Source organism: Sardina pilchardus, chromosome 1 (assembly GCF_963854185.1).
Source record: "Sardina pilchardus chromosome 1, fSarPil1.1, whole genome shotgun sequence".
NCBI lineage: Eukaryota > Metazoa > Chordata > Actinopteri > Clupeiformes > Clupeidae > Sardina > Sardina pilchardus.
This window is the reverse complement of record NC_084994.1, coordinates 7,044,652-7,063,740: the sequence shown is the minus strand read 5'-3', so window position 1 is coordinate 7,063,740 and position 19,089 is coordinate 7,044,652. Positions and strand designations below refer to the sequence as shown.

The following is a 19,089-nucleotide window of genomic DNA, read 5'->3' as shown; positions in this document are numbered from 1 at the left end:
GCTTACAGCAATATGATGACATCTAAGCAACAGAGCTGCCTCCATTTCATGCAAAAGCTATTCTACTGAGTCATAAGCCATTCAACTGAGAACTCCTCTTACACAAGTGAAGCAGAGTTCTTCCACAATAGGACAGTGTGATCCCAATAATAAAACAGGCCTCCTTACATGACTGAACCCAATGCTATGACTGGAGTACACAGCATATCACAATACTATAAACATCCTTTATGGAGTCTGGTGCAGATATCCATTACCTTTCAGTTCACTTACTCCATCCCCCATCCCCACCTTGTTGCATGTTGAGCTATGGCCTACAAGAGGACCATCAGTTTGATCAACAGTGCCCTTACATATGGGCCTGATCCCATAATCTATTGTTATGCTAGTTAACCCTAAGCACCTTTGGCTATTACAAACATTTACTTTTAATTACAAACATTTACCCTGGTCATTGTAAGCAGTAGTCGAGTTGAGGGGGAATGGCATCCCCCTTTGGAATTGATATGGTCAAAATCATCCCCCCTCTGAAACGGCCATCCCCCTCCCCATCCCCTGTCATTTTTCAATGAATGTGGAAATATCACCACTATTTCATTTTCAACATTTAGCTTTTGCGCACATCGAGGCTAAAATACTGTGGACCAGGGGTGGAAATTAAAATTTTAAAATGCGACAATCTATCAGCCAATAGCAGATTTCTGGTGAAATCTACCAGCCACTCTCACATTTTACCAGCATTTGGCTGGTGGCTGGTGCTAATTTCCATCCCTGCTGTGGACGAGGGGCATGCTCCTCCTATTGTCACGGCAATCAGCGACATGCATGAAGTAGTGGTGGGCGATACTGTAAAATTTGGTATCGATCCGATACCAAGTACTTATAGGGTCAGTATTGCCGATACCGATACCGATATGATACTTTTTACTTATATTAAAATATATACATATTTTACTTATAGGCTATATATTGTGTAGGGGAAAACAGTAGCCTATGCCATTATGTATGAATGATCAATTCTTTAGGAAATATTTTTTATTAATGTATTGAATTAGCCTACACAAAATTATTAGCACTTTATTTATTTATTTATCTCCTCAGCATAGGTCATATTACCTATAGATTGGTCATTATTTGACCAGTGAAAATAAGAGTTCTTGAACGTTAATGTCACTAATGCTGATTATTCAATGATTCATTTGAATTGAAAAACGTAAAATACTTAAACAGCAAAGATTAGGGTCACTCTATATGTGATTAATTTAGATTTATTGATCACAGAGTGTTCGGCAGTCTTTGATGAGAGTGTTGTTGATATGGTGAGATGATTCTGGAGAGGAGAGCAGGAACAGAACAAGATGGGAGAAAAGCAGAACGCTGAATAAACAGGATTTATGACTTCAGAGATTTGTGTTGTCACTGCCACATCACTGAGCTCATAGGTTCCCGACGAAACGAGACGAGCCGTGACGTTCGAAAACCTTGCGACTGCGATTAAACATGTTGAATGCTCTGCGACGGCTTGCAACTACGTGCAACTTCTAATTCACACCACTGCAACTCGATATGAGTAAAATATTATTAGCCTACTCTTACTATAAGCTACCTGGGTATTCTCTGCCTCTTTGAAATGACTCTGCCAACTAACTGTGCTCTAAAATAGCTCCACAGCTACTCCACACAGCGCTTCTCTGCCTCTCGGCATCTCTCATTCAAAGTGCTGCTGCTCCTCTACGTGTGGGGTTAGTGAGTCACGTGACGGCACGACAACGAATCACAGCAGAGCGGCAGGAGGCTCGTTCAAAGATGTGAAACAGCGTTTGCTCAGGATTGTAGTCGGAGACATGAGCAAAGAATAACGTAGAGGAGACATTTGAATTAAAATATCGATACTATTACAATTGGATCGATCAATACCAATACCAGCTTGGGCATCGATAGTATCGATTATTTATATCGATCCGCCCACCCCTAGCATGAAGCATGCAACCTTCTTTTACTGTCTATGCGCACGTCAGGTGATTTCATTCAGCAGCATCATGGCCAAGCGACAAGCAAAGTTTGATCTAAGGGACGTCGGCTTTATTAAGAGGACAAAAAGTTGATGAATTAGAAAGAGTACATTTATACTCAAAACTGAAACGCCCAGTCTCCCTTGTTTGCTAAAGTGAAGGTACCTAGCCCGCTAGCGAGAGCTAGGTGAAAGGATAGGCTACCGTAGCGGCTCATGGCGAGCTAACGCAATGTTGTCCAACCTTTTAGGTCATCTTATTGAGAGTGATGTATGAATGCATCTTCACTCACACGAAAGAATAGTTTTGTAGTGTGCGGTTCTGCAAATAGACAATGTCACGAGGTGGCTGAAGAGACAAACGTCTGAGCTTCTGTTCATCTTTAGAATTATTATTCCGCTGTGCAGGTAGCCTAGGCACAAAGAATACGCTTTTGTTTTGCATTTTTAAAGGTAGAGCGTAAGACTGAGACCGAGCTACAAAGTATCCCACCAACATTGTTGTGTGGCAATTAAAGTTTCTGTTCTAGGCTAGCCTACTTAGGCTATGGTGGTTGAATTCCAGAGTGAAAGCAAAAAGTCTCAACTTTTTTTGTTGGTTCCATTTAACTAGATTGGTAATTATAACAAGTCATCGTTGAATGCATTAAAATTGATGTCTGGTTCACTAATTCAGATCTGATAGATATTAGTATATGTGATAATGTTATGTTACTCTGAACTGGGATCAATTTTAGCAACTCGACGTAGACATGATCTAAAATGTTAGTGACACATAAAATGTACATGAATTGGAAGAAATGTAGGATTTGCCAATGTCCAGCAGATCACGCTATAAATGGACTAGAATACAGGAAATTGCATCTTAAAAATTAAAAATGTTCTGGGGGAGGACCGCAAGACTAATACCCAGATGTGCATTTTAAAATCCACCATCCCCCCTGCCATTTTTTAACAACTCGACTACTGATTGTAAGTGCCATTCACACATGCTACATATTGTGTATTTTTCAGCACAGTCTAGGCTACCAAGAACTGTCACAATGTCATATACTAATACTTGCATTCATTTGATTTTGCTATTTAAACAATAAAAAATACCAGAAGCATAGACCTGTTTTTAGGAACTGTGTTATGCACCAGGTAGGCTGGTCTGTCTGGCCATACAAGATAGTAAAACAGCATAGACACCCTCTTACTGAATGCTTAAGCACTAATCCTGATTCTTGTAGCACAATTTCTAAAACTATGAACACATATAGCAAAACCACTCACTGAGTTTGACAAACTAAAAGCAAAAGCACTGCTTTGAACTCAGTTTGCAATTATGTAACACACACTTTGCAAAACTGGCACAATTCACTGCACAACACTCTTTTTGCGGAACTTTGAACACAACTCACTGCTTACACTGAATTACCAAATTTCTAACACACTCCTAGCAAAATTATACACACATTTATTATTATGTATACTGTTTTGCCAACTGTACGGCACACATCATGAAAACTGTTTTAGATAATTAGTTCACTTTGCAATCAGCCTAAGCAGTAAAAATAAGGCACAGGTAAGATATCCGTGTGTAGTACAATGCAGGGAGCAGGAAGAGTGAGAATTAGAGGAGGCCTAGGAGGAGGACGTGGAGGTGAAGAAGTAGGAGGAAGAGGACAAGGGGGTGAAGGAGTGAGAGGGAGAGGACGACAAGGACAAGGAGCCCAGTGCCTTGGACAGGGGGACATTGCATGCGATGTAGATGAAATTTTGTGGCCGTACCCAGAGAGACGTCATCATGTAGACAGATTTTTTTTTTTTGTGTGTGTGTTTTGACTTTGTATTTGTTTTGATGAGTGTAAACACCAATACTTGAAGTTTGGATCCCTATATGTTTACAGAACTATGACAAAAGTATGACCTCAAACTGACATACCTTGTGCACAGAGAAAGCAAAGACAGATGTGTCTTGTATTCATACCTTCAGTGTGTAGTTGGCACATTGTGTGCTTAGTAAAAGATGGCATGAGTTTACTGTTTGATTCAGAAACACCATTTTTACAAAGGTGTGGAGAGTTAATCAAGCTGTGTTTGCTTTTGCAAGATAACTACAATGTTTTGATAATTGGTGAAAGGTTTTGTTATTTGTGGTGTAGTGGAGCTTCAAAATAATGGCAAATGTACAGTACTTTAGCAAATAGCTTTAATGAAAACATCAAGCAGAAGGTTTTGTTATTTGTGGTGTAGTGGAGCTTCAAAATAATGCTAAATGTACAGTACTTTAGCAAATAGCTTTAATGAAAACATCAAGCAGCAACATAACGTGTGTAGTATCTCACTCATACATTCTTCTTCAACTAACATAGTATGTGACTGCACACGCATACATTCTGTTACAGTGCCTCCTAGTGGCGGAATAATAAAGCTGCAAGCATTACAGAACACAACATTATTTGTATGTAGAGTTTTGCAAAAATAGCCAATAGTTACAAAAAATGTGCTTAAGCAATCAGAAAAAACTGTAAACAAGACAGTACAATAGCAAGAAAACCCTCATAGTAGGTGTTTACTCTAGGAGGTTTTTATTTACAGAAAACTCTAGACCTATGTGTTTTTTTTAAAAGATAAAAAGCAGACAGGGGTTTTTTATTCCCCTAAAACAGCACCGAACGTTAATTTGAATTCCCATGACAACTGCCGTTCTAGAGCACAAGTACCGGTAGCCTACGTTACAGTTACCTTGCGTTCATTGCTACTGGTTAGCTTAGCTTGCCAGGTGAGCAGATGAAAACTGAAAATGAATATAATTATGCCTCAAAATCCCACCAATCGACCTCCAGCTGGTCTCCTTATAGTAAATGTTGTGGTATAACTTGTTGGTCATGTCATATAGCTCTACATGTTCACTCACAAAAACAACTACTTGTTCGGCTGGCACCTTTTTTCTTTGTTTTCGTCAGCATCTTTTTTTTCTGAAAAAATAACTTTCAATAAAGTTTCACTATGACTTGTTAATTGTTCAGCTGTAGAAAGAACACTTGACGTGGGGTGTTTTTTCTTGGAGAGTAGACATTTTCTCAACTTGAAAACCACCCAAGGCAGGAGGGGAAACGCTGGTGGCAGTGGTTTAAAAAGCGCCCAGGACATTTTTTATAAAACCTCTCTGTATCATAGGAATATAATGCAAAACATCCACCCGCACCCAAGAAAATACCTCCTAGTGTGAACACCCCCTTATGGAGTCAGGAGCCAACCTTCATGACCTCAGCCTCACCCCCACCTCCCATCCTCTGCAGGTTAAGATATGGCCCTGCTCACCCACGGACCATAAGATGTGTCAACTGTGCCCATACACAAGGGAATCATTAACACAATCTGTTGGCATCCCAGTTACAACATAATTGGATAATGGGATGGTGTATAATAAGGAAACAACAGAAATAAAAACAGTATCATCTTAAAAGTGTTTATTGTGAGCACTAATCTCAATACAGTGCAGAAACAGATTGATAACTACATGGCAATTGACCATCAAACATTTTGATATGATCATGTAGATAAAGACAACACAGAGACAAAGACTGAGCCTTTTAGTGTCTCTTGAGAGATGAAACCGTAGTAAATATTTCCAAAAGCAAAAAAAGGGTTAGCTGAGGCACTCCGAGATTTTTATTGAGATATAAAAAGCCTTTAATGGTACATGGCTAGTAGTTTTAAAAGCACATGGGCCTACGCGTAACCCTAACCCTTTTTTTGCTTTTGGATTCTCACCTCACCCGTAGCAGAAGAGCACCTGAGTACTAATCTATAGATTCCTGAGCGGCCTAAACCCTTCTGTCTTTTCCGGAGTAAATGTTTTTTTCCAAACTGAGAACACATGTATGGTCTCTCCGCTGAATGGATCTTCTGATGTACCAGGAAATTACACACCATTTAATGACATTGAATAACAAAAGGCTTCCTACACGAGGATTACCGAGCATGGGTTTTCTGGTATGACTTCGGGTTAGATAAACATGTATAAGTCTTTCCTCACTCTGAACAGATATATGGCTTTTCTCCAGTATGTGTTCTCTGATGGACAGTAAGTTCTGTACTGGTTTTGAAACCCTTTCCATATGTTGCACACTGATATGGCTTTTGTCCAGTATGGCTCATCTGATGTGTTTTGAGATTACCTGCCTGAATTAAAGTCTTTCCACAATCTGAACACTGATATTGCTTTTGTCCGGTATGAATCCTCTGGTGTGTCTTCAGATTACTCACATAAGAAAAAGTCTTTCCACAATCTGAGCACTTATATGGCTTTACTTTAGAATGTGTTCTCTGATGGACAGTAAGCTCTCCACTGGTTTTGAAACCCTTTCCACATGTAGCACACTGATATGGCTTTTCTCCAGTATGGATCATCTGATGTATCTTCAGAGTACGTGCCTGAGGAAAAGTCTTTCCACAATCTGAACAATGATATGGCATCTCACCAGTATGGATCCTCTGGTGTGTCTTCAGATCGCATGCCTGATTAAAACTCTTTCCACAATCTGAACACTGATATGGCTTGACTCCAGAATGTGTTCTTTGATGTATCTTGAGATAACCTGTCTGAGCAAAACTCTTTCCACAATCTGAACAATGATATGGCTTTACTCCAGTATGGATCATCTGATGTTTCTTGAGATCATCTGCCCGAGTAAAAGTCTTTCCACAATCTGAACACTGATATGGCTTTACTCCAGTATGGATCATCTGATGTTTCTTGAGATCACCTGTCCGAGCAAAAGTCTTTCCACAATCTGAACAATGATATGGCTTTTCTCCAGTATGGACCATCTGATGTATCTTGAGATTACTTGCCTTGGTAAAACTCTTTCCACAATCTGAACACTGATATGGCTTTTCTCCAGTATGGATCATCAGATGTGTCTTCAAATGATGTGCCCGAGTAAAACTCTTTCCACAATATGAACACTGATATGGCTTTTCTCCAGAATGGATCATCTGATGTATCTTCAGAGTACGTGCCTGAGGAAAAGTCTTTCCACAATCTGAACAATGATATGGCATCTCACCAGTATGGATCCTCTGGTGTGTCTTCAGATCGCATGCCTGATTAAAACTCTTTCCACAATCTGAACACTGATATGGCTTCACTCCAGAATGTGTTCTTTGATGTATCTTGAGATAACCTGTCTGAGCAAAACTCTTTCCACAATCTGAACAATGATATGGCTTTTCTCCAGTATGGATCATCTGATGTATCTTGAGATTACTTGCCTTAGTAAAACTCTTTCCACAATCTGAGCACTTATATGGCTTTACTTTAGAATGTGTTCTCTGATGGACAGTAAGCTCTCCACTGGTTTTGAAACCCTTTCCACATGTAGCACACTGATATGGCTTTTCTCCAGTATGGATCATCTGATGTATCTTCAGAGTACCTGCCTGAGCAAAAGTCTTTCCACAATCTGAACAATGATATGGCTTTACTCCAGTATGGATCATCTGATGTTTCTTGAGATCATCTGCCCGAGTAAAAGTCTTTCCACAATCTGAACACTGATATGGCTTTACTCCAGTATGGATCATCTGATGTTTCTTGAGATCACCTGTCCGAGCAAAAGTCTTTCCACAATCTGAACAATGATATGGCTTTTCTCCAGTATGGACCATCTGATGTATCTTGAGATTACTTGCCTTAGTAAAACTCTTTCCACAATCTGAACACTGATATGGCTTTTCTCCAGTATGGATCATCAGATGTGTCTTCAAATGATGTGCCCGAGTAAAACTCTTTCCACAATATGAACACTGATATGGCTTTTCTCCAGTATGGATCATCTGATGTCTCTTCAGAGTACGTGCCTGAGGAAAAGTCTTTCCACAATCTGAACAATGATATGGCATCTCACCAGTATGGATCCTCTGGTGTGTCTTCAGATCGCATGCCTGATTAAAACTCTTTCCACAATCTGAACACTGATATGGCTTCACTCCAGAATGTGTTCTTTGATGTATCTTGAGATAACCTGTCTGAGCAAAACTCTTTCCACAATCTGAACAATGATATGGCTTTTCTCCAGTATGGATCATCTGATGTATATTGAGATTACTTGCCTTAGTAAAACTCTTTCCACAATCTGAACACTGATATGGCTTTTCTCCAGTATGGATCATCAGATGTGTCTTCAAATGATATGCCCGAGTAAAACTCTTTCCACAATCTGAATAATGATATGGCTTTACTCCAGTAGGTGTTTTCTGATGTGGGTTGAGATCAGACCTGCTCTTGAAACTCTTCCCTTTTCTGATCTTTCCAGCATCTGTAAAATAAGAGGATGATTAAAAATAGGCTCAACAGTATTTATCCTACAACAATGCATGCAATCTCTCCACTCATCTGTGAGGGTCAACACTGACACAGAGATACGTATTCAAGGGCAGGACACAATTAATATAAAACAGCAAATAGCGTTCAAGTCTGAAATTAAGGATTACACATCTCAGAATAATCCCAATATCGCCACAGACTGTCCTAATATGATTTTTTATTCTACAGCTTACTTGTAGGTGATGAGTCAGCGTCTTCATATTCTCCAAAATCAGAATGGTTTTCCTCTTTAATTTCCACTGGTGAGAATGGCTCTTCTTTGTAGGTACATAATGCCTGTGTCTTACAGCCATGGCCCAGTCCAGGACTTTCCTCCATGTCTGTGTTGAGCAAATACTCTTGTAGGAAATCATCAAATTCTTCTTCTTTTATCTCCTTCTTCACTGGCATTGAGTCTTGTGATGGTTCAATAAGTCTAGACATCTCAGACAGACTGCAGTTGTTTGTAAACTAAATTCAGTCAATCTTTCCCTCCAACAAACATCAGCTCACTCTTGTAACTCTGTGAAAAGAATGAGTTCAGTCATCTGACCCAACTCCTTTATGTTTCTCAAACCCATTTCTGTCCAACCAATCAAGCAACTGTATTCAAACATTGACCAATCAGCAGAAGAGGCTTTTGTAATTCAAAACAACAGACTGGCAAAGGATTCTGGGAAGGAGTTCCATGTGCATGAGTGTTTTGCATACCTGCAGAATCTCCAAAAAGGAGGTGTGAACTGAAACGTAATTGGACAACAGAGTAAATGGGGGTGGGAAGTAAGGTGTGAACTGGAAGGTGATTGGACAACAGAGTAAATGGGGGGGAAGGAGGTGTGAACTGAAAGGTGATGTGATAGGGTATGTAGGGAGGGCTAACAGTGAAAAAATAATTTGTTTACATTTTGTATAAACAAATGCAGGATTGTTTTTAAGAAAAGCAACATTTGAATTATTTAAAATATTTACATGTATCAATTTCGCAGACTAATTTATCCAAAGCTGCTTACAGCAATATGATAACATCTAAGCAACAGAGCTGCCTCCATTTCATGCAAAAGCTATTCTACTGGGTCATAATCCATTCTACTGTAATCTATTTGTTTTTTTTCCCTAAATTCCGCTGGTGCGTCTTATATTCAGGTGCGCCTTATAGTCTAGAAATTAAGGCACTGAAAAATCCCCTTACACAAGTGAAGCAGAGTTCTTCCACAATAGGACAGTGTGATCTCACTAGTAAAACAGGCCTCCTTACATGACTGAACCCAATGCTATGACTGGAGTACACAGGATATCACAATACTATAGACATCCTTTATGGAGTCTGGTGCAGAAAACCATTACCTTTCAGTTCACTTACTCCATCCCCCATCCCCACCTTGCTGCATGTTGAGCTATGGCCTACAAGAGGACCATCAGCTTGGTCAGCTTGTGCTATTCTACTTAAAACATTCAACAAGTAAAATTGAACATTATAGTGCCACCTATAGGTGCAGTACCTCAGATTATGGTGTCTGTGTAGTGAAGGTTCTCTGATACCATATTGTGCAGTTTCACATTCCTGGGCCTTACAGTTTTTGCTTCACAGCCACTTTTAATGGAGAATAAAATGAGCACAAAACCAGTAAGTAGGATTCCTGCTGCTGCTCTGATAGGAGCCTAACAATGGCTCAGGAGCAGGAGACATTTCCTGTGTTGTTTCACATGTGAGACAGTGGGTTGTAGTGATGCGCGGGTCGGGTATTTTTTCAACCCGCGGGTCCCGCTTTTATGAAATGATTTAGCCCGCCCCAGCCCGCCCCGCACCACTGTATCTATTTTGACAACCCGCCCCGCCCCGCACCCGCGACTATTACATACTGGGCATTGTAAGTGCTTGGAAACATCGCCTGTAAACTGGCAACAACAAAGGCTATATAATACGATACGATAATCAGGTCATTATAACAAGATGACAGGCTACAAATCTAGAAATACACAGCAAAAACCTACAAAGCAGCGTTTGTAATCTAGGCTAAACATTATAGCCTACGAAATACGTCCGAAATAAAACAAGGATTTGTATAGGAGATTGAGGCGGCTGAAAACGCAGAAGAATTTGAAGACAGTCAGTGTTGCTAATTTGCTCCTGGACAGATAAAGATTCATCAGTTTGGCTAACTTAGCCTACTTGTAAGCTACTTAGTGTAAATTGACATTTCAAATAGCCTATGACAGTCGAACAAACAAGTTATGCATGTTTGTGCAAAGTAACGTTATGTGGAGCCATATGGAGGAGGTGGCTCATTGAATTGAAAAGGTAGCCTAGGTTAAGGAATTGTTTGGGAAATAATAACGGCTAGTCATTGCTGACGTTAGCAATGCATTATCAGAGTTCGTTTCTCTGTCATTATGCTGAGGGAGACAACATTAGCACTTGCCATTGAAAGCTAGCAGCCTGTTGCTGTTCCTGTTGGATCCTGCAGCAAGCTGCCAACCGCGACTCAGAGGGGAGGGAGAGGCGATACGCCGCGCAACAGTATCTTGAAAGTAATTGCAGTGGGCTAGCCTACTCGTTTTGGCCACAATCCTACATACGGTTCCTTTAATATAGGCTATAGGGAATTGCACGCAACATACATGGATTTTAAAATGTAATTTTGTATTTAATGACCCGCCCCAACCCGCCCCGCAAATAAAGTGATCATTTCTTTACCCGCCCCAACCCGACCCGCGGGGTCCGCGGGTTACGGGCCGACCCGCGCATCACTAGTGAGTTGTGTTGTCCTCTGACGGGTATCATTGTACTATAGGTGCAGTACCTCAGATTATGGTGTCTGAGTAGTGATGGTTCTCTGGTACCATATTGTGCAGGTTCACATTCCTGGGCCTTACAGTGTTTGCTTCACAGCAAGAGAGAGAGAGTGGGTTGAGAGAGTAGGTTGTGTTGTCCTCTGACGGGTATTATTGTCTTAGTGTCTGTCTGCTGCTTTGGGCTCGTAAAGGAAGTCAATTGGATTCACTCATGGGAATGTAGCATGCTAACTCACTAGTCAGTCAATGGCTATGAGTGTCCTGGTCAACTGAGCTTGATTCAGGTATATGTCGGGGTATGGGGGAATTTCCTATGATCCGTCAACTCTAAATGTTGGCTCACTCAGAAACTCTAGTTGAAACCCTCTCATACAAGATGGCAAAATAGCATAGACATCTTCTCATATAAGATAACAAATTACCTTAGACACTGTCTTACACAAGACAGCTATATAAAATTGACACATTCCTATACAAGATAGTAAAGCCAACCTCCATGACCTCTCAGTTCACTCATCCACCCCACCCCCACCCCACCCACCATCCTCTGCAGGTTAAGCTATGGCCCTGCTCACCTGAGGACCATCAGATGTGTCAACTGTGCCCATACACATGGGAATCATTACCACAATCTGCTGCCATTCCAGTAACAACATTCCTGCAGCTGATTGGCTAAATGTGCATTTAATTGTTCAGACTAATGGAGCATCATCTCACATTTCTGTGGTTTGGATAATGGACTGGTGTACAATAAGATCACAACAGAAATAAAAACAGTATCATTCTACATCATTTACTGGCATTCAATACATAAATACTTTCTACCCAAGGACTACCAAGCATGGATCTTCTGATGTGCCTTGAGATTACTGACTTCAGTAAAAGTCTCATCGCCATCTGAACAGTAATGAGACTTATACTCAGTATGCACTTTCTGCTGTCTCTTCACTTGAGATTCACAAATAAAAGTCTTTCCAGACTCTGAACACTGCTATGGTTTAACTCCAGTATGTATTCTTTGATGAACATTAAGCTCTCTACTGGTTTTGAAACCCTTCCCACATGTAGCACACTGATATGGCTTTTCTCCAGTATGGATCATCAGATGTGTTTTGAGGTGACCTGCCTGAGTAAAGGTCTTTCCACAATCTGAACACTGATATGGCTTTACTCCAGTATGTGTTCTCTGATGTGTCTTCAAATGATCTGCCCGGGTAAAAGTCTTTCCACAATCTGAACAATGATATGGCTTTTCTCCCGTATGTGTTCTCTGATGGACAGTGCGATCTTTGCTGGTTCTGAAACTTTTCAAACATGTAGCACAATGATATGGCTTAACTTCAGTATGGATCAACAGATGTTTCTTAAGATGACCTGCCTGAGCAAAAATCTTTCCACAATCTGAACACTGATATGGCTTTTCTCTAGTATGGATCATCTGATGGAGAGTAAGCCCTCTCTTGGTTATGAAACCCTTCCCACATGTAGCACACTGATATGGCTTTTCTCCAGTATGGATCATCAGATGTGTTTTAAGATTACCTGCCTGAGCAAAAGTCTTTCCACAATCTGAACAGTGATGAAACTTTTCCCCAGTATGGATTGTCTGGTGCCTCTTCAGATCAGTTCCTGAAATAAAAGTCTTTCCGCAATCTGAACACTGATATGGCTTTTCTCCAGTATGGATCATCTGATGTGTCTTGAGATGAGCTGCCTGAGTAAAATTCTTTCCACAATCTGAACACTGATATGGCTTAACTTCAGTATGGATCATCAGATGGGTCTTGAGATTACCTGCCTGAGTAAAAGTCTTTCCACAATGTGAACAATGATATGGCTTTACTCCAGTATGTGTTCTCTGATGTGTCTTCAAATGATCTGCCCGGGTAAAAGTCTTTCCACAATCTGAACAATGATATGGCTTTTCTCCCGTATGTGTTCTCTGATGTGTCTTCAGACTTTCTGCCCGAGTAAAAGTCTTTCCACAATCTGAACACTGATTGGGCTTTTCTCCAGTATGAATCCTCTCATGTATCCTGAGAACTCCTAAAATGTTTGAGGAGGAAAATAACATTCCGTTATTTCATACCTGAGAGAATTAGAGACAGTATTATGAGACCTTTTAGAGTCCAGTCATCTACTTACTTGTAGGAGAAGATCCGTGGTGACCATATTCTCTGAGATGAGATTCTTCTTCCACTTTCATTTCCATTGGTGACTCTTTGATTGGTGATGTATATGTATCCATCTTACAGCCATGTCCCAGTCCGGGGCTTTCCTCCATGTCTGTGTTGAGCAAATACTCTTGCAGGAAATCATCAAATTCTTCTTCTGCTATCTCCTTCTTCACTGGCATTAAGTCTTGTGATGGTTCTGTAAGTCTTGACATCTCAGACAACCTCACAGTATGTCTGTGAAAAGAATGAGTTCAGTCATCTGACCCGACTCCTTTATGTTTCTCAAACCCATTTCTTTCCAACCAATCAAACAACTGTATTCAGACATGGACCAATCAGCATCAGAGGCTTTTGTAATTCAAAACAATAGACTGGCAAAGGATTCTGGGAAGGAGTTCCATGAGTGTTTTGCATACCTGCAGAATCTCCACAAAGGAGGTGTGAACTGAAAGGTAATTGGACAACAGAGTAGAGGGGGGTGGGAAGTAAGGTGTGAACTGGAAGGTAATTGGACAACAGAGTAAATTAGGGGGAAGGAGTTGGGAAATGAAAGGTGATGTGATAGGGTATGTAGGGAGGTCTACAGTGAAAAAAAAACAATAAAAATGTACACAAACATTCAGATAATAATTTGTGATATACTGTATTATGAGGATCAATTTTAATATCTCCTTGGGGATCAATAGATAGATAGATAGATAGATAGATAGATAGATCGATACTTTATTGATCCCCAAGGGGAAATTCAAGGTCCCAGCAGCTTAAGACACCACACACAACATACTGTACAATGTAAACAATGTAAACATGAAAAATAAAAAGCAAATCAACAAATCAACATGACTAAAGGAGCAGTAAAATACTATAGATTAGGTATGCATGAATGTACTGAGGATTGGTACTGTGATCCAGTCTGAGGTGTGTGTCAAGTTGGTAGTGCAAATAAGTCCAACAGTGCAACAGTGCAAGATTAAATTCTAGTGACCAGCAATAAATATGTGCAGTACAAAATGTAAGCATAGTAATAATAATAACAGTACTAGTATAAATATATGGACAATTAAAATAAACTTAACATAGTAATAATATAATAGTTAGACATGAGGGTAGACATGTAAGCCATGCCATGTAAGTGTATAAGAGGGTGTAGTTGCAGATATACTATGCATAGAAGTCCAACTCTCCCTTTCCCTTCAGTCCATCTATCCAGACTAATTTATCCAAAGCAGCTTACAGCAATATGATGACATCTAAGCAACAGAGCTGCCTCCATTTCATGCAAAAGCTATTCTACACAAGTTCTTCCACAATAGGACAGTGTGATCCCAATAATAAAACAGGCCTCCTTACATGACTGAACCCAATGCAATGACTGGAGTACACAGGATATCACAATACTATAAACATTCTTTATGGAGTCTGGTGCAGATATCCATTACCTTTCAGTTCACTTACTCCATCCCCCATCCCCACCTTGCTGCATGTTGAGCTGTGGCCTAAGAGGACCATCAGTTTGGTCAACAAAACATATGAGATTGTCCCCATAAACTTGTGCTATGCCACTTAAAACACCCAGCATGTAACATTGAACATTATAGTGCCACCTATAGGTGCAGTACCTCAGATCATAGTGTCTGAGTAGTGATGGTTCTCTGGTACCATATTGTGCAGTTTAACATTCCTGGGCCTTACAGTTTTTGCTTCACAGCAAGAGAGAGAGAGAGAGTGGGTTGAGAGAGTGGCTTGTGTTGTCCTCTGAAGGGTATTATTGTCACATTCCGGGGCCTTACAGTTTTTGCTTCACAGACACTTTTAATGGAGAAAAAAATGAGCACAAAACCAGTAAGTAGGTTCCTGCTGCTGTTGTGATAGGAGCCCTAACAATGGCTCAGGAGCAGGAGACATTTCCTGTGTTGTTTCACATGTGAGAGAGTGGGTTGTGTTGTCCTCTGACGGGTGTTATTGTCTTAAGCTCTGTGTGCTGCTTTGGGCTCGTAAAGGAAGTCAATTGGATTCACTCATGGGAATGTAGCATGCTAATTCACTAGTCAGTCAATGGCTATGAGTGTCCTGGTCAACTGAGCTTGATTCAGGTATATGTTGGGGTGTGGGGGAATTTCCTATGATCCATCAACTCTGAATGTTGGCTCACTCAGAAACTTCAGTTGAAACCCTCTCATACAAGATGGCAAAATAGCATAGCCACCTTCTCATATAAAAGAACAAAATATTTCAGATGCCGTCTTATACAAGACAGCAGCATAAAATTGACACAGTCTTACACAAGACAGTAATATTGCAAAGAAACCCTCTTATGGAGTCAGGAGCCAACCTCCATGACCTCTCAGTTCACTCATCCACCCCACCCCCACCTCCCATCCTCTGCAGGCTTTTCTGCAGGTTAAGCTATGGCCCTGCTCACCTGAGGACCATCAGATGTGTCAACTGTGCCCATACACATGGGAATCATTACCACAATCTGTTGCCATTCCAGTTACAACATTCCTGCAGCTGATTGGCTAAATGTGAATTTAATTGTTCAGACTAAGGCTGGGATTATACTTGCCGTTAGACCAAACGTAAGCGTATGCGGCCGTGTGCGACCTGCTGTGTCCTGTGTACAGAGTCGCTGCAGCATTACGCACCTTACTGGAGGTCTTCACCAGGGGGAGACTATTAGCCTAATATCAGATGTGGATGTGGCCATGTGCCATTGTTTACTCTCATGATTGCCCCCAGCTTTGATGTCGATAATGCATCTTGCAGTCACTTTCTTTTGGCAATGATCGCCCCCTACTTTCTTGTCAGTATTGCATCTCGCGGACGCGTCGTGTTCGCTTGCGACGACGTGCACGACCGACGCACCAAACGACCGCAAAATACGCGAGGCAGCCATGATGCGTACACGAATGCGTTGTCTACAGCAAGTCTAAACGTGCCTTAATGGAGCATGAACTCTTTGTGTGTTTTAGATAATGGAATGGAGCACAATAAAATATCAACACAAATAAAAAACAGTATCATTTTAACCCTTTCATGCACGCATTATGAAAAAAAGTGTCTAGATTTTTTTAGCATTGATTTTATTACTCTATATGAGCCCAATATTGAAAATCAGTTGGAATTTTTAAAAAATATGCTTTTATATAGAAGTTATGTTATTGTCCACGTATGTGGACAGTGCGCAACAAAGGGGTAAAAAAGAATAAAATGTAATGACAGAAAATGTGGAAACTATGGCCCTCTACTTCCTCCATACTACCCACCCAGCCCTCTACTACCCCCATACTACCCACCCACCTCTCTACTACCTCCATACTACCCGCCCAACCCCTCTACTACCCCCGTTATTGCTCACCGACCCTCACCCACCCCTCTACTACCCCCATATTACCCACCTCTACTACCACCACTACCCAACCACCCCTCTACTACATCCCTACTACCCACCCCTCTACTACTAACCCACCCACCCCTCTAGTACTCTCATACCCACCCCTCTACTACCCACCCACCCCTCTACTACCCTCATATTACCATACCACCTTGGCATTGCCACATGTAATTAGGTCATTATTTATAAATATGTTTACCAAATGTTTGTTTCTTTGTAATTTAAAGCAATTAAAATCATATTTGAAAAAATAAAAAATAAAAAAGTCCTAGTTACAAAATCTAATTTTTGGCCATTTAACTCCTCTGTTGCGCAACGTCCACATACGTGGACAGTTGCTTTTTAGGGTCTACAAACTCCATTTTACATCCGATTTAATTTCTGAAAACATAGAGTTGTTCAACACACTCTCCTGTACAGCATAATATTTTTTTTTACATGATTTTGCCTTCTTGAGTACTAGCTTTTTACAGATATGTCTGGAGCATTCAGCATATGGCCATTACTGTCACTCATGTTGAATTGATGATGTCATCAAGCAGTCAATATTCCAAATATAAGATGATACATATTGTTAATATATTGCCAAGGACCTACTAAAACTGCCCTGAAGTGGATTGGTGTATATCAACATTATAAATAAGTAGTAAACAGAGTTAAAGTTACTGTCCACGCATGTGGACGTTGCGCATGAAAGGGTTAAAAGTGTTTTATTGTCACCAATGATCCCACTACAGTGCAGGAACAGACTCAAAACTACATAGGAATTGACCATCCAACATCTTAATATTGACATGACACTACAGAGACAGCATGAGGCTGAACCACTGGTGTGGCAGCTATTGTAAATATCTTTTCAAAATGAGAACATAGATATGGTCTCTTCGCTGAAAGGATCCTCTGCTGCACCAGGAAATTAAACACAATTTAATGCCATTTAATAAATAAAGACATTCTATCCAAGGACTACAAAGCATGGATCTTCTGATGTGCCTTGATATTACTCACTTCAGTAAAAGTCTCATCACAATCTGAACAGTAATGAGACTTATACTCAGTAACCACATTCTGCTGTCTCTTCACTTTAGATTAACAAATAAAAGTCTTTCCACACTCGGAACACTGCTATGGTTTAACTACAGAGTGTATTCTTTTATGAACATTAAGCTCATTATTGGTTTTGAAACCCTTCCCACATGTAGCACACTGATATGGCTTTTGTCCAGTATGGATCCTCTGATGTGTCTTCAGATTACTCACATAAGAAAAAGTCTTTCCACACTCTGAACAGATATATGGCTTTACTTCAGAATGTGTTCTCTGATGGAGAGTAAGTTCTGTACTGGTTTTGAAACCCTTTCCACATGTAGCACACTGATATGGCTTTTCTCCAGTATGGATCATCTGATGTATCTTCAGAGTACCTGCCTGAGCAAAAGTCTTTCCACAATCTGAACAATGATATGGCTTCTCCCCAGTATGGATCCTCTGGTGTGTCTTCAGATCGCCTGTCTGAGCAAAACTCTTTCCACAATCTGAACAATGATATGGCTTCTCCCCAGTATGGATCATCTGATGTGTCTTCAGACTATCTGCCCGAGTAAAAGTCTTTCCACAATCTGAACAATGATATGGCTTTACTCCAGAATGTGTTCTTTGATGTGTCTTCAAATTATGTGCCAGAGTAAAAGTCTTTCCACAATCTGAACACTGATATGGCTTTACTCCAGTAGGTGTTCTCTGATGTGGATTGAGATCAGACCTGCTCTTGAAGCTCTTCCCTTTTGTGATCTTTCCAGCAACTGTAAAATAAGAGGATGATTAAAAATAGGCTCAACAGTATTTATCCTACAACAATGCATGCAATCTCTCCACTCATCTGTGAGGGTCAACACTGACACTGAGATATGTATTCAAGGGCAGGACACAACTCATAATATAGCCGCAAGCGGCGATGGCGGGCCCGAGCACCTGCAGTGCGGAGACCTGTGAGATTTCGGAATCTAACAAAGCAACATGTGCGTGTTGGTGGGCATGTGCATGAGCAACACACATGCCCACCAAATTTGGTTAATTTTCATCAATGTATGTGTCAACCACAACAGACAACATGCTAGGTGGCGCTATAGAGTCCCAAAACCACACCCAAGGCCAGAGCTGTGTCTCTGACTAGTGGCAGCAATAACACACAAGCGTACCTAATTGTCGTGAATGTATGTGTCAACAATAATAGACAATGTGCTAGGTGGCGCTATAGAGTCCCTAAGCCTCACCCTAGGCCAGGGCTCTATCCCTGACAAGCAGTAGCAATAGCACACATGCCCAACAAATGTGGTTCATTTTCGTGAATGTGTCA

The 19,089-nt window shown here is 40.7% G+C and overlaps 2 protein-coding genes across 2 annotated transcripts; both read right to left on the bottom strand.

Moving 5' to 3' along the window:
- Nucleotides 1-5,244: 5,244 nt before the first annotated feature.
- Nucleotides 5,245-8,708, bottom strand: LOC134079918 (zinc finger protein 501-like). Its single transcript, XM_062536106.1, has 5 exons — nucleotides 8,564-8,708; nucleotides 7,693-8,028; nucleotides 6,769-7,524; nucleotides 6,484-6,600; nucleotides 5,245-5,312 (listed from the first exon to the last, which is right to left on the bottom strand). The coding sequence occupies exons 1-5, from the start codon at nucleotides 8,706-8,708 to the stop codon at nucleotides 5,245-5,247; spliced, it is 1,422 nt and encodes a 473-aa protein (XP_062392090.1).
- Nucleotides 8,709-12,153: 3,445 nt separating this feature from the next.
- On the bottom strand, nucleotides 12,154-13,518 carry LOC134079842 (zinc finger protein 658B-like). The gene is made up of 3 exons (XM_062535985.1): nucleotides 13,308-13,518; nucleotides 12,518-13,208; nucleotides 12,154-12,454 (listed from the first exon to the last, which is right to left on the bottom strand). Exons 1-3 carry the CDS (start codon nucleotides 13,516-13,518, stop codon nucleotides 12,154-12,156), a joined length of 1,203 nt encoding a protein of 400 aa, XP_062391969.1.
- Nucleotides 13,519-19,089: the final 5,571 nt, after the last annotated feature.

What these genes read in the sequence shown, in the direction of transcription:
- LOC134079842 (XM_062535985.1), bottom strand. Translation starts at nt 13,518, where the DNA reads ATGCCAGTGAAGAAGGAGATAGCAGAAGAAGAATTTGATGATTTCCTG. An exon ending in CCACGGATCTTCTCCTACAA is followed by an intron (nt 13,209 to 13,307) that starts GTAAGTAGATGA and finishes CAAACATTTTAG; the next exon opens with GAGTTCTCAGGATACATGAG. An exon ending in GGTCATCTTAAGAAACATCT is followed by an intron (nt 12,455 to 12,517) that starts GTTGATCCATAC and finishes TTTCAGAACCAG; the next exon opens with CAAAGATCGCACTGTCCATC.
- LOC134079918 (XM_062536106.1), bottom strand. Translation starts at nt 8,708, where the DNA reads ATGGAGGAAAGTCCTGGACTGGGCCATGGCTGTAAGACACAGGCATTA. An exon ending in CGCTGACTCATCACCTACAA is followed by an intron (nt 8,029 to 8,563) that starts GTAAGCTGTAGA and finishes TTGCTCAGACAG; the next exon opens with GTTATCTCAAGATACATCAA. An exon ending in ACACCAGAGGATCCATACTG is followed by an intron (nt 5,313 to 6,483) that starts GTGAGATGCCAT and finishes GTGGGTGAGCAG; the next exon opens with GGCCATATCTTAACCTGCAG.